This window comes from Schistocerca piceifrons, chromosome 2 (genome assembly GCF_021461385.2).
Source record: "Schistocerca piceifrons isolate TAMUIC-IGC-003096 chromosome 2, iqSchPice1.1, whole genome shotgun sequence".
NCBI classification, from domain to species: domain Eukaryota; kingdom Metazoa; phylum Arthropoda; class Insecta; order Orthoptera; family Acrididae; genus Schistocerca; species Schistocerca piceifrons.
In genome coordinates, this window is record NC_060139.1 from 442,509,461 (window position 1) to 442,524,567 (window position 15,107).

At 46.4% G+C, this 15,107-nt stretch overlaps 1 protein-coding gene across 1 annotated transcript in view; it reads left to right on the forward strand.

The window, feature by feature from the left end:
* LOC124775459 (ATP-binding cassette sub-family C member 4-like) overlaps positions 1–15,107 on the forward strand; it is a 260,610-nt gene that overhangs the window by 43,438 nt on the left and 202,065 nt on the right. Inside the window, exon 4 of the mRNA XM_047250292.1 lies at positions 13,587–13,791. Coding sequence (XP_047106248.1) covers positions 13,587–13,791 — 205 coding nt within the window. The remainder of the gene's footprint in view (positions 1–13,586; positions 13,792–15,107) is intronic.

The window sequence follows — 15,107 nt, forward strand, 5'->3', positions numbered from 1 at the left end:
AAGAAAAGGCAAACCTACATTTCTAACATTTGTAGACTTAGAGAAAGCTTTTGACAATGTTGACGGGAATACTCTCTTTCAAATTCTAAAGGTGCCAGGGATAAAATACAGGGAGCGAAAGGCCATTTACTATTTGTACAGAAACCAGATGGCAGTTATAAGAGTCGAGGGGCATGAAAGGGAAGCAGTGGTTGGGAAGGGAGTGAGACAGGGTTGTAGCCTATCCCCGATGTTATTCAATCTGTATATTGAGCAAGCAGTAAAGGAAACAAAAGAAAAGTTCGGAGTAGGTATGAAAGTCCATGGAGAAGAATTAAAAACGTTGAGCTTCGCCGATGACATTGTAATTCTGTCAGAGACAGCAAAGGACTTGGAAGAGCAGTTGAACGGAATGGACAGTCTCTTGAAAGGAGGATATAAGATGAACATCGACAAAAGCAAAACGAGGATAATGGAATGTAGTCAAATTAAGTCAGGTGATGCTGAGGGAATTAGATTAGGAAATGAGACACTTAAAGTAGTAAAGGAGTTTTCCTATTTGGGGAGCAAAATAACTGATGATGGTCGAAGTAGAGAGGATATAACATGTAGACTGGCAATGGCAAGGAAAGCGTTTCTGAAGAAGAGAAATTTGTTAACATCACGTATAGATTTAAGTGTTAGGAAGTCGTTTCTGAAAGTATTTGTATGGAGTGTAGCCATGTATGAAAGTGAAACATGGACGATAAATAGTTTGGACAAGAAGAGAATAGAAGCTTTCGAAATGTGGTGCTACAGAAGAATGCTGAAGATTAGATAGTTAGATCACATATCTAATGAGGAGGTATTGAATAGAATTAGGGAGAAGAGGAGTTTGTGGCACAACTTGACAAGAAGAAGGGACCGGTTGGTAGGATATGTTCTGAGGCATCAAGGGATCACAAATTTAGCATTGGAGGGCAGCGTGGAGGGTAAAAATCGTAGAGGGAGACCAAGAGATGAGTACACTAAGCAGATTCAGAAGGATGTATGTTGCACTAAGTACTAGGAGATGAAGAAGCTTGCACAGGATAGAGTAGCATGGAGAGCTGCATCAAACCAGTCTCAGGACTGAAGACAACAACAACAATGCTACTCAATGTTGCCAAGGCATTCGACAGTGTGTGGCGCACTGGACTACTCTACAAACTTTACACATTGTGGTTCCCCGGCCAAGTCGTTAAGCTACTGCACAGCTACCTAGCTAATCGCACCTTCCGTGTCAAAGTAGGCACTGCCAAGTCGACCACACGCGGCATGCGGGCTGGTGTCCCACAGGGCTCGGTATTAGGCCCTGTGTTGTACAAACTGTACACAGCTGACACACTGATCGTCCCACAGACCAATACAGCCCAGTATGCTGATGACACGGCCTTTTTTGCCACCAGCACTAACAGATCACTAGCAACACGCAGACTACAAAACCTTCTCAACAACACAGAGACACGGGCCAAGAAGTGGAGGATAATAGTTAACAGTGATAAGACACAAGCGATCATGATCACTCAGTGAAAAGGCAAACGATCCATTGCACACCGTCGCCGAAAGAACATTACACTCAGGCTCCATAGGCGCGAAAATCCATGGAAAAAACCCCACGAAATACCTGGGGGTCACTTTAGACGAACGACTGACTTGGAGAACGCACATAAACGATCTCCACAACTGCTGTGGTCATCAGTCGCCTAGAACTTAGAACTACTTAAACCTAACTAACCTAAGGACATCACACACATCCATACCCGAGGCAGGATTCGAACCTGCAACCGTAGCGGTCGCGCGGTTCCAGACTAGCGCATAGAACCGCTCGGCCATTCCGGCCGGTCGAAACAGTAGAGCAAGCTAACAAGTTCCAACTTGCAAGAAGCGGAAGAGGCCACGCCCCCTCAAAGGGTCGACTGCCCCCACAAATACAGCTACCGGAACGTTTGCTAGCTCAAATTCGACATAAGAACAAAGTGGCAAAAGAGTGGAAGATCATCACAGATCAGGCCAACAGGTGGCTGCTCAATCATCTACAGAGAGAACTTATGAGCACAGAAACCAGCAATGGCAAAACAGCGTCACAGCTCTCAAAGTAGACCATCACACACTATGGCAAACAACCAAGTAATTCACAAAAAAAGCGCTAGGATGCCAACACTGCATGGCGAGCGGGATCTGTCCCACAGCCGCACTGAAAAGGCCAGCGCCCTCGCCGACTCCTTCAAGAAGCAGTTTAAAGCAACAGAACCCCAGGATGAAGCGCACGAAGAGGTAGACCGTCGTCAACTGGCTGTCTTCCTCAATGCTGAGGAGGACCCAGAGGACGAACCCACGCTTTTCGCCCCCCCAGGACGTGGCAAAAGTAATTAGGTCTCTCACCACAAAAAAGGCGCCACGATGCGATAGTGTCTCCAACCAGTTAGTTAAAAACCTCCCACCCTCGGCGATCACACACCTCGCGAACGCCTTCAACGAGATTACTCGTTACTGCGAGTTCCCAGCTTGCTCGAAACACGTGGAAGTGGTCGCGATACACAAACCAGGAAAAGACCGTCTATTACTGCAGCACTACAGGGCGATTAGCCTCTCGGCAACTCTCAGCATGATATATGAGCACCTCTTGCTAAAACCCACACGGGAACATATTACCAGAGAGCAACTTCTGCTGGAATTTCAATTTGGATTCCGGCAGAACCACTCTGCCCCATAACAGATCATGAGGGTTTTTGAAGCAGCCACAGAGAGCTTCAGCCACAGAGAGCTTCAGCCACAGAGAGCTTCAGCCACAGAGGCTACTGCGGGATAGTGCTACTAATCATAGCCAAACCCTTCGACTACATATGGCATAGAGGGCTACTGTACAAGTTATACACAGAAGGGTTCCCCAGGAGCATAGTTAAGCAGATCAAAAGCTATCTCACGAATAGGACTTTCTCCGTCAAAGTAGAAAAAGCCACCTCCACCAAAAGGCGTATTCGTGCTGGGGTGCCACAGGGGTCGGTCCAGGGGCCCATTTTGTACAGTCTGTACACTGTGGACACACCAACAGCCCCCCTGGTGCACACAGCGCAGTACGCAGACGACACAGCCTTCTACACAAGAAATGCGACTAAGGACCTGGTCATCCATAGGCTGCAAAGGGTTTTAGATGGCACAGAAACTTGGTCCCATCGCTGGCGCATCACCATCAACTCTGAAAAGATGCAGGCAATGTTGATCACCTGTAGGCTCGGTAGGCGCGGACTCCTCAACGCCCCCCCCCCCACCACCACCACCTACACCTAAACGGAACCCAAATCCTCTGGCGCAGAGCCGCCAAGTACCTTGGCGTTACCTGGGACTCTCGTCTTACGTGGAAACCCCACATAGACGAGGTCGTCAGGAAGGTCTGTGCCAGAATGTCCATCCTATACTCAATCCTCAGCTCAGCCACTTCCCTTCCCTGCTCTGTGGGTGTGAACGTATATCAGACCCTGATACGGCCATTAATGGAATATGCATGCATTGTCTGCGGATCGCAGCGAAGCAGCACCTGGACAAACTCCAGAGGCTGCAGAACCGCGCCATCAGGAGGGCATTGCGCCTACCGCTCAGATTCACTATTGACGATCTGCACGCCGCTGGTGAAATCCCACTCCTAAAAGAGCGCTTCTAAGATCTGGCAAGGACCTTTTATGAAAGGTCTTACAGGTCAGGAAATGTCCTCAACCGCTCCTTGGATCGGTATGACATGTCCTGTGATAGGCACAAACTCCCAATAACGAATTTCGATGACTAAGTAGGAGAGAAAATCCCTACATCCAATTCCTGATCCTCTTCCCTCCCCCATAATACCAATCATCTCACCAACCCCAGGCACGTACCAGACACATACAGAACAATCATCACATCACGTAGACAACCAAAATCACAGAAATAAACACACACAGAAGTAGCAAGTGGAGTAAAAGCCGCAAGGCTACAAATTCGTCAAAACACTTCCCCAAAGAGGGGAAAGTATCAGATGAGAGTGAGTGAGTGAGTGAGTAGCACCGCGAAAAGCGACAGTTCCCAAGTTCGTTAGCTAAGCAGCTATACGAGATGTAGTACACTGCATGCCGAAAAGCGACAGTTCCCAACAACGTTGGCTAAGCAATTACGGTGGGCAGGATACTTTATTTGGTGCCACCTGACAGCAGGATTGTCGTGTTCCCTGTCGTTTTGTCGGTATGTCGAGTTCCATTGGTGCCTTGGGGTCGAAGCGGTCTACCGCTGTTGACAGAAGGCGGGTCTTGTTGTTGCCGCAGGCCGCGTCGCCGGCCGTTTGTAGCTTCTCAGTTGCCGCAGAGCCAGGCTCTGCTCCCCGCAAGGTTAGGGAAATTGTGGGCCAGGACCAGGAAGCCGGCCGCAGAACCAAAGAGAAGGTTTCCGCCGCCGCCTTCCAGACCTCCGCCTCCATCAGCGCAATAGGACCAGCAATGCAGCCAGAAGCCTAACGGTGAAAGTGATGGCTGTAACTGGCACCTCCCTGGCAGCAGCCCCTTTATCCACTTCGGACATTGCGAGAAAAACACCTAACGCTGTAACACACAAAACGCCGACATCGACATACATAGTCAGTACTTCCGATCCGCCTCTCCTCCCCTCCTAAGTCCGCTCCTGATTGCCAATGCCACCAACAACCTGCCAAACTACATAGCATCTCTGGACAAAGGCAAGCAGATGATCTGTCAGTCGATCGAAATCCTCCCCAAACCTACTGCATCGACCAAAGACCTCCACCCGATCCAAATAACTAAAATCCCCCTCCCCCCACATACAAGTCCACTTCATCCAAACAGCGCTGTGCAAGGAAGGACCGCAAGGATAGCCACTCCAAGAGTAAAACAACTCCCTCACCCTCTGAGGAGCCCGCTCCCCCGACAGCACCTGTTGTCGCGCCGGCCGCGGTGGTCTCGCGGTTCTAGGCGCGCAGTCAGGAACCGTGCGACTGCTACGGTCGCAGGTTCGGATCCTGCCTCGGGCATGGATGTGTGTGATGTCCTTAGGTTAGTTAGGTTTAAGTAGTTCTAAGTTCTTGGGGACTGATGACCACAGCTGTTAAGTCCCATAGTGCTCAGAGCCATTTGAACCTGTTGTCGCCCTGGGAGGGAACCAAGAAAACATCGCCCTGGACGGGAACGGCACCGCGCAACTGCTATGGTCGCAGGTTCGAATCCTGCCTCGGGCATGGATGTGTTTGATGTCCTTAGGTTAGTTAGGTTTAATTAGTTCTAAGTTGTAGGGGACTGATGACCTCAGATGTTAAGTCCCATAGTGCTCAGAGCCATTTGAACTATTTCTGAAGAAAACCTCTTGGCAGCCGAGGCTTCCGGTGGCCCAGGGAGTAGAACCAATTCCGAACAGGTTTCAGGCGGTGGCTGATGATCCAGAGACAACACAGAACAACACAACAGAAACACAAACACAGAAACACGTCACCTATCATCTTCCCTCCGATTGTCGCAGTGTTTCGTCAGAATTACGAGGAACTCTTCGAGATGGTAAAATCAGGGGAGGCAGTTTCAAGACAAAACCTGCCGGTGATGACAAAATAAAAATAACACTACACACACTAGAAGACTAATATACAGTCAAAACACTTTTCACCATAACACTTTCCCCACAACAAAAACACGAAACAAGAATATTGTTATCAGAGACCTCCCAAAACGACTTTCCCCCCAGGGAATGAAAACAGACTTGAATGCCCAGGGGTTCGTCGTCAAGGCCGTCCAGCAGATGAGCAAAATGGAAAGCAAGTAGCCCCTATTCCAGGTCACACTGTCAGATACACTCCAGAACAAAAGGGAGATAAAAATGATCCTGGCTGTGGCTGTCACTACATAGCCAATGCATCGCAAAAACAAGACTGTGCAGTGCTTCAAGTGTCACGGCCTAAATCACATCGCCACCCACTGCACCATGGCAATAAAATTCAGAAAGAGCGCCGAGGCCCATGACATGAGCTCCTGTACACTAAAACCCATGGACCCGCAAATAACGTGCGCGCTGTGTGGCAAAAACCACACAGCGGGTTACCAAGGCTGTGAGGACCACAAAAGACACCCACAGCAGGCAAAAGGCGCAAAGACGCCACCACTCCATCCAGTCACACAGAGAAACAAAACACAACCCACATGGACAAGGCTTGGGTAAAACAAAGACCAGACACACCAAGGGCAACATACGCGGAAGTGGTTTCCCCACTGAGAAGCCGTGGAAACTTAGCCCTATCACCACCACATCAAACGCATTCACAAGAACAACACCGGGAAAGACACAACCAGGTCCATGAAGATGGAGGAACCTCTAGGGAACCCCACACTCAGTCCACCCCTAGAATCAATTATTACGCATTATAGTCCGGACCATGAACCTCGTCATGGAGATGATGGAATTCAGGAAGGGCCAGAAGCAGAACACCCAGATCTTCGTTGCCCTTCAGGCAGCAGTCCAACAGGCGCTATCCTCCGCGATTTCCTCAGTAGTTTCAAAACCCCATCATTGATAGACGACCAAATATCCAAGGCATCACAATGTGCGTCTTCAACGCAGACAGCATTGTTATTCAAGAGGTCGAGTTCAGAGAACTTATGAAGGAGTTCTCCACCGAAATATGGATGATGAGGGAAACCCATCTAAAATCGGGAATAAAAGTGACAGTTCCCAACTACGTTAGCTACCATAAAGACAGGCCAATCCAAGGTGGAGGAGTGGCCGTATACGTAAAGAGAAGGATCCCCCACCACCAGGTATTCTTACTAGCTACCAATAAAATCGAAGCAGTAGCGGTGGAAGTGACCACTGCCACTAAACCCTTAACAATAGTTGCATTCTACTGACACCCACGAGTCGAAATAGACGACGGAAACGTAGCTGCTCTAGGGCAAATTGAAGGTAAACTCATAATAGCAGGCGACTTCAATGCCAAACACCCATATTGGAACTCTAGAGTACCTTCCAGAGCAGGGGCCAAACTGCAACGACTAGCACGCGACCATCACTTCGAAACATGGGGTCCAGTTGAGCCAACACATTTTTCAAAAATTGGAGGTAGGCCCGACGTGTTAGACATAACCCTCACTAGGAGGATCGTGGGGTTTTTAGTCACAAGGACAATCAACATAATGTCCTCCGACCACAACCCAGTGATTCTAGAGCTCGGTGTATGAGAATAGTTAGCACTCCCACGGTACCAGACGTCCTACAAACGCACAGATTGGGGGCGATACCGAGAAACTGTCGCCTCTGATATCGCTCGCGCTCCGCCATCTACTGCCGAAACAATAGAATAAGCGCTACAAGACCTAACAGATTCCATCTTGCAGGCAGCGGAAGAGGCCAGCCCCCGAAAAGGGACGTGCCACCCCCGCAAATAAAGCTCCCGGAACATTTGCTAGCTCAAATTCGACATAAGATCAGGGTGGCAAAAGAGTGGAAGATCATCAGAGACCAGGCCACCAGGAGGCTGCTCAATCGTCTACAGAGAGAGCTGAAGGCAGCGCTCAATGAGCACAGAAACCAGCAATGGCAAAACAGCCTCACAGCTCTCAAAGTAGACCATCACACACTATGGCAAGCAACCAAGTAATTCACAAAAAAAAAAAAAAAATAATAATAAAATAAAAGTGCTAGGACTGCATGGCGAGCGGGGTCTGGCCTAAAACCACGCTGAAAAGGCCAGCGCCCTCGCCGACTCCTTCGAGAAGCAGTTTCAAGCGGCAGAACCTCAGGATGAAGAACATGAAGAGGTAGTCCATCGTGAACTGGCTGTCTTCCTCAATGCTGAGGAGAACCCAGAGAACTATCCCACGCTTTTCGCCCTTGAGGATGTGGCAAAAGTAGATAGGTCCCTCTGCAAAAAGAAGGTGCCTCCAATCAGTTAGTTAAAAACCTCCCACCCTCGGCGATCACACACCTTGCGAACGTCTTCAACGAGATTACTCGTTACCGCGAATTCCCAACTTGTTGGAAACACGTGGAAGTGGTCGCGATACACAAACCAGGGAAAGGCCCTCTAGTCCCATAGCTCTACAGGCCGATTAGTCTCTTGCCAACTCTCAGCAAGATCTACGAGCACCCATACAGGAACATATTACCAGAGAGCAACTTTTGCCGGATTTCCAATTTGGATTCCAGCAGAACCACTCTGCCCCACAACAGATCATGAGAGTGGATGAAGCAGCCACAGAGGGCTTCAACCACAGAGACTACTGGGGGATAGTGTTGCTAGACGTAGCCAAAGCCTTCGACTTAGTATGGCATAGAGTTCTACTCTACAAGTTATACACACAAGGGTTCTCCGGGAGCATAGTTAAACAGATCAAAAGCTATCCCACAGGTAGAACTTTCTCTGTCAAAGTAGAAACTGCCATCTCTACCAAAAGGCGTATTCATGCTGGGGTGCCACAGGGATCGGTTCTGGAGACCGTTTTGTACAGTCTGTACACTGTAGACACTCCAACAGCCCCCCTGGTGCACACAGCGCAGTACGAAGATGACACAGCCTTCTACACTCGAAATGCGAACAAGGACCTGGTCATCCGTAAGCTACAAAGGGTTTTAGATGACACAGAAACTTGGGCCCATCGCTGGTACATCACCATCAACTCTGAAAAGACGCAGGCTATGCTGACAGCTGTAGGCTCGGAAGACGCGGACCTCCTCAACGCCCCCCCCCCCCCCCCCCACCACCACCCACATTCACCCTCACCTAAACGGAACCCAACTCCCCTGGCGCAGAACCACCAAGTACCTTGGTATAACCTTGGACTCTTGTCTTTAGTGGAAACCCCAATAGACGAGGTCCTCAGGAAGGTCTGCACCAGAATGCCCATGCTAAACCCAGTCCTCAACTCAACTGGCTCCCTTCCTTGCTCTGCTCGAGTGAATGTCTATCAGGCCCTGATACAGCCAGTAATGGAATATGCATACCCTGTCTGCGGATACGCAGCGAAGCAGCACCTGGACAAACTCCAGAGGTTGCAGAACTGTGCTCTCAGGAGGGCACTTCATCTACCCTTGGGATTCCCTATCGATGATCTGCATACCGCAGCTGAAATCCCACTCCTGAAAGAGCGTTTCCAAGATCTGGCAAGGGCCTTCTATGAAAGCTCTTCCAGATCAGGAAGCGTCCTCATCCACTCCCTAGGTCTGTATGACATGTCCGGCGACAAGCGCAAATGCCCAATGACGATCTTCGACGACTAAGTCGAAGAGAAAATTCCTGTATCCAATTCCTAATCCTCCTCCCTCCTCCATATTATCGATCATCTCGCCAACCTCAGGTAAGTACCAGACACACACAGAACAATCATCACATTTCGAAGACACCCAAAAATTACAAAAAAATAACCACACACACAAGTACACAGTGGAGTAAAAGCCCCACACACTTCCCCAAAGAGGGGAAAGTATTATATGAGAGTGACTGAGCAGCATCCCGACACTTCGCCAGAAGATGATGGGTACGAAACTCATCGAAACGTTGCGTCTAGACTACGCCACCACTCGGCCTATAAGCCGATAAGAATTCTTCAGCATATCCGTTTCCCACCTATGTGATTTTAGGTTCCACACTTCTTTTTGTAGAAATGACAATTTTGGTTTTCCTGATGACTGTATATACTAGACAGAATTTCAAGAAGAAAAAGAAAGTACCTCATGAGGGATGTAGTCACTACTGTATCTAGAGTTACGTGGCCAACATGCTGTGCAGTGCTTGGTGGTAGTTGTGTCTTTTCCTGTTTGATGAGGAAGGGAAAAGTGATTACTTAAAAGCCAACAATCCTTATATCTATTACTCTTACGATCACTAAATGAGGCATATGATGATGGCATTATAACTGTGGCACGGTCTTCCCTTGGTAATTGTTCTCTAAATTTAGCCAAGAAGATTTCACGAGAAGGTCGTCTTTGCTGTAAAGTTCCTCTGTTAGTTTCCACTGCATCTCTGTTATCCTTTAGTACAGATTACATCAAACAGCTGCTATCCAGCGCCCCTCTGATTTTATCGATGGCTGCTGTCATGTCTAGATGATAAGAATTCAGAATGCTGCAGGAGTACTCTAGATCACGTCCTACTGCAGTCTTGGAGGTATTTTCTTCACTAAAGCCTTTTCAACTAAACCTAAGACTTCCATTTGCCTGCCCTACTGTATATTTTACTTATTTGGTCCATTTCCTATCAATTTTTACTACTACCGCTGAACATTTGAGATGTTTACGTAGTGGGGTGCTGCAGGGTTATTTCTTTTTGTTACGAACAATATATTGTTTTTACTTACATTACAAGAGAATTTTAATTCATTACTTTAAATAGAAATTGTATCCCAGTTTTTCAGCGTCTTCTCATTAATGTCAAACGACGAATTTTCCCGTAGATAACAACCTCATCAGTAAGCAATCTGAAAATGATGCCGTCCCAGTCTGATACGCAGTTTATATATACATATTTTGAACATTGGTGGACTTAGGACACTACGTTTGGGCACGCGTCCTGTTAACTTCGTTTCGGCTGACCTTTCACCGCCCAGTATAACATACTGGATTCTATTAGACAAGTATTCATCATGTTACACTCTGAGTTGGAAGCTATCTGATGGTTTTTATCGTGGTTATGAGTCCACTATATGGAACTGTGTAGAACGGCTTTCAGGAGTCTAGAAAGACAGAAACTACTTACTCGCCTCTATCTACTATTTTATGGGTATAGTATGTGAATAAACCGAGATGTCTTGCAAGCGTGGGATTTCTTTTTTTTTTTTTTAACTCGTTCTCCGTCTTTGAGAGAAATCTTTTCATCCTGGAACATTACGATTGTCGATCTTCAAATGTGCCCTAGGGCCCTCCAACAGATGGATATTGAGAGGAGTTTTTGAACTGCATTTTTTGTCTTTATTACTTTAAGAGATTTCTTTAAGTTTGTTAAGACAGTTTATTCCTAAGTGTACAGTTATTTTCAAAATTATATACAAATTACAGACATCAGAGTTTAATACATCAGAGGTTTATGTCCGTTTCTTCCAGGTAACGTGCTGATACAACGTTAATTTCCAGACTGTTCTCACTCATTGCGGTTCTTGCTTTTGTTGGTAGGGAGATTTGCATTTTTACGAAGTCTTCCAAAAGTTCCAATCGAAGACCTGATGCAATATGTCTCCTCGGAAGAGGAGTGAAGAAAGGGCTTAATGTATATTAACCTCTTTCTCTGTTGCGATATTTGCCACTGCTGTTATCAGTGCTATTTGGACTCTTCTCCAGACACACGGGCTATTTGATGAAAGAGAGCGTCTATACTTTCACTACTCACCACTAAAATTGGAACGCCATGGACACAGCTTGCAACAAACGTCAGTTTGGCGTAAAGTGTACTACTCGTTTGCATATTCAAACGATAAGGAGTTCCGCAAAACCGCACAAAACAGATAGGAGTAACACCATCTACTTTCTATCTATAAGGAAAAATGACGCTATGTGTTTCTCCGACTCTCATATGAATGTTATTTGTTTGCGAGAAAAACGTTTAATGACTCACGGAACAGTCTACCAGCACATGTAGGAACTAAACTGTGTTGTCCGTAGCTCGTGGTCGTGCGCTAGCGTTCTCGCTTCCCACTCTCGGGTTCCCGGGTTCGGTTCCCGTCGGGGTCAGGGATTTTCTCTACCTCGTGATGACTGGGTGTTGTGTAATATCCTTAGATTAGTTAGGTTTAAGTAGTTCTAAGTTTTAGGGGACTGATGACCATAGATATTAAGTCACATAATGCTCCGAGCCATTTGAACCATTTTGAACTGAACTGTGATAAGATCATGGTAATTTGGAACTTTCTTCGTAATACTGCTGCTCATGTTGTTCGGTTGGGTCCTACGACTAGCATACGAGTATGATATCATTGTGTTGGGGAGGATTATGCTATACGCGTTGCAGGATATCGACGGCCCCACGGAACTAGCACCCGAGAGGACAGATATATTGTTCGTTCCACCATGCGGCATCATCCAACCACTTTACGTACCTTGAGTTGTGAAAAGACATTATTTGCACCGAGGCAAGTATGCACACCGACAGCGCGACTGATTTTTGAGCACGACGGACTGTCATGTCAGCACAGCGACCATTGTTGCAACTCCCTTGATACGGTAGCAGAGAGAGAGGCGCCCAACAACACTGCAGTGGCGTTACGTCATCTTTTCAGACGAGTCCCGGCTCTGCGTACAACGTCACGATGGACGTCTGAATGTGTGAAGGCTCCTAGGAGAGCGAGCGTTGCCACGTTAGGTTCGTCATCGTCAGGCAGGCCCAACGCCCGACGCGATAGTACGGGGTGCCATTGGGTACACAGCACGACCACTCCGGCTTTTGCATTTCTGACTTGTCAAGCTGAGTGTTCGTGTCCTATCTTCGACAACTCCATCTTATCTTGCAACAAGATAATCCAAGGCCGCTTGTCACCCATTGATGTTCAACTGTTCCCCTGAGCAGAACTGATCTCCGACCCATTCAGTACATCTGACCAAGGGCTGCCGGGACACTGGCTCTCCACCTCTCGCCAGCTGTTACGACTGATGAACCCTGATAAAGAAATGAAGCACTGTGGAATGACAGATCCACATCTGTCATGTACACTCCGTTCGGCTCTATGCCCAGCCGAGTTGAGGGACTGTTTCTGCCAGAGGTGTCATCTTTGTCTACTAAATATCACCGTCTGTCTACTATCAAATCATCCAGAAATTTGGTTATGTAAACTTTCTATTATACTGTATGTGCACAGTAAGTGAAATGTCAGTATCTGGTACTGTTAACGTTATCATTTTAATGGTTATGACCTAGAAGAGGGTGCTAATCCCACAGAGTATTCTATGTAAATTCTAATAGCTATTTCAGGGTGCAATACCTTGTTCTCTCAACTGCTGTTCAGTAACAAAGGTGTTTGTTTCAGCATCTTTCATTCGTGAGAGTGTGCGCCGCTTGTACTCTTTCATTACGCAAATACATTTTTAAATGTGGAATTTAGTATATCGCCTTTCTGTCTGTTTTGTTCATTCTTAAAGTCAGACAGATCCACGAGAGATTGAACTGAATGTTGGATTCAATTTATTGACTCCAGATATTGCAAGAATTTTCTAGTATTTTGATAGATTTTTCACCGGGGGGTGAACGTGGATTGTAATACACTTTACACATACCTGTTCAAACGGATGCGCAGTTTGCCATTGAACTTCCTCTACCAGTTCTCTGCATTATCGTTTCTAACGACAGAATAGTAGTCTCTGTTTTCACACTATCCGAATGATACTATTAAACCAATGTGGCTCTTCCTCGACTTCTCTTATTTTACTTTGGACGTTTTTATTTAGATCGTGCTTTATAATGTCATCTGTAGCCTTTTATGGCGTTCCAGGAGTAACACTTAATATTGTGATAGAGTGATATATTGAGTCACCATCAATTAAAAAGTGTGCTGAATATTTTTTCCTCTTGTAATTATCATCAGTGGCTAGATATAGGTAAGATGCCGAAGCTTCTTTCCGCTCTTTACTTTTACCTTTATTTAATACAGAGTCGCGCAGCCGTTGCTCCTGGGGATGGTTATTCAATACTTCAGCCCAGACAGCGACATTTCGCAGCAGGAAGCCTACCTATACGCCAGCCTGATGGTGGTCATCAACTTCGTGATGACGTTCTGCCAGCACCACTACAACATGCTGACTACCTACGTCGGCATGAGAGTCAGGGTTGCCTGCTGCTCTCTAATTTATAGAAAGGTAAGTCTGAGAAAGGGCCGCTTGGGATAATCGCGCCATCTATGGCGCCTTGCCACGGTTAGCGCTGCTCCCTCCGTCGGAGGCTCGAATCCTCCTTCGGGCATGGGTATCTGTGTTGTCCTTAGCGAGATTAAGTAGTGTGTAAGCCTAGGGACCGATGATCTAACCAATTTGGTCCCACAGGAACTTACCTCAAATTTCCAATTTCTGAGACAGATTGGGACAATTTTTCGCCTGTCGATTTCTTCTCTACTCTCACATTTCTAAAGTTGAGCAGATTATTTAGTTTATCTTTCCTTTTATCACTAATATACGACTTATTGTTTTCGACAGTGAAAATGAAATAATTTTTAGTAACACTGAAGTACATTCTGTCAGTATACATTACATTCCCTTTACAGCACACACCGTAGTTGCCTGCACAAAATACTCTTTCTACATTAAAATAATTTTCACGGCGGAGTATGGTTTTAGACATTCATTTACGTCAACAGAGTGAAGCAGCGCATATGACTCATCATCAACAGATGCAAGTAAACCTCTGCAGATAAAGTACAGTAGCTATTGCCATCAGCCTTAGATAATGTTCGTTTTTGCGTGATATTGTCCAGGAATTACCGTGGATATTACTGTTTGCGTTATAATGTCACTTTGTGTGTTAAATGTCTTGGGCGGTCACTCGTGGACAAGACGGGTAACAGGTGTAATGTCCCCACAGAAAATACCCTCTACCACGCACCAATTAATCATTGTCAATCAAACCATCCACATTCATTCACTTTGGAAAAGTATCTGATCTGATTTTCTCGTAACATATGAGGCGACAGCTCGACGACGCCAAAGTATTTTCTAGTGCGTTTATTCTTTGAAATAACAGAGATGCATATATGCATTCTCCATGGTTGTTAAAGGGGTAACTAGGACAGCTTCTGGAGTATCTGTTGAGGGATTGACGTGTTTCTGAGAGATAAATATTTTGCTTTTCTTCTCGCTAAAGCAAGCCAATTAACATTTGTGCCACTAGCGGTTTGTTTGAAGAGAAAGAGACTGTTAACGGAAAATAATTAAGACGTGGAATCACCGGAGATCTGGACATGTAATGGAGATGGATTGAATACACAATTTCCTTCGTAAATAAAGTTTGTGACTTTTTTGCTCTGGAGGGAATGAACGAATGAGTTTTTTCTGAATCATTTGATGATCACGTTGGCCCTGTAATTAGTGGGGAAGTTTCAGCTGTGTCGAAGAGAGCCTGCAATCACTGAGTCTGTGTTAAATCGTCCAAAAAGGCTTCTTACACATCTGGAATTCGCAAT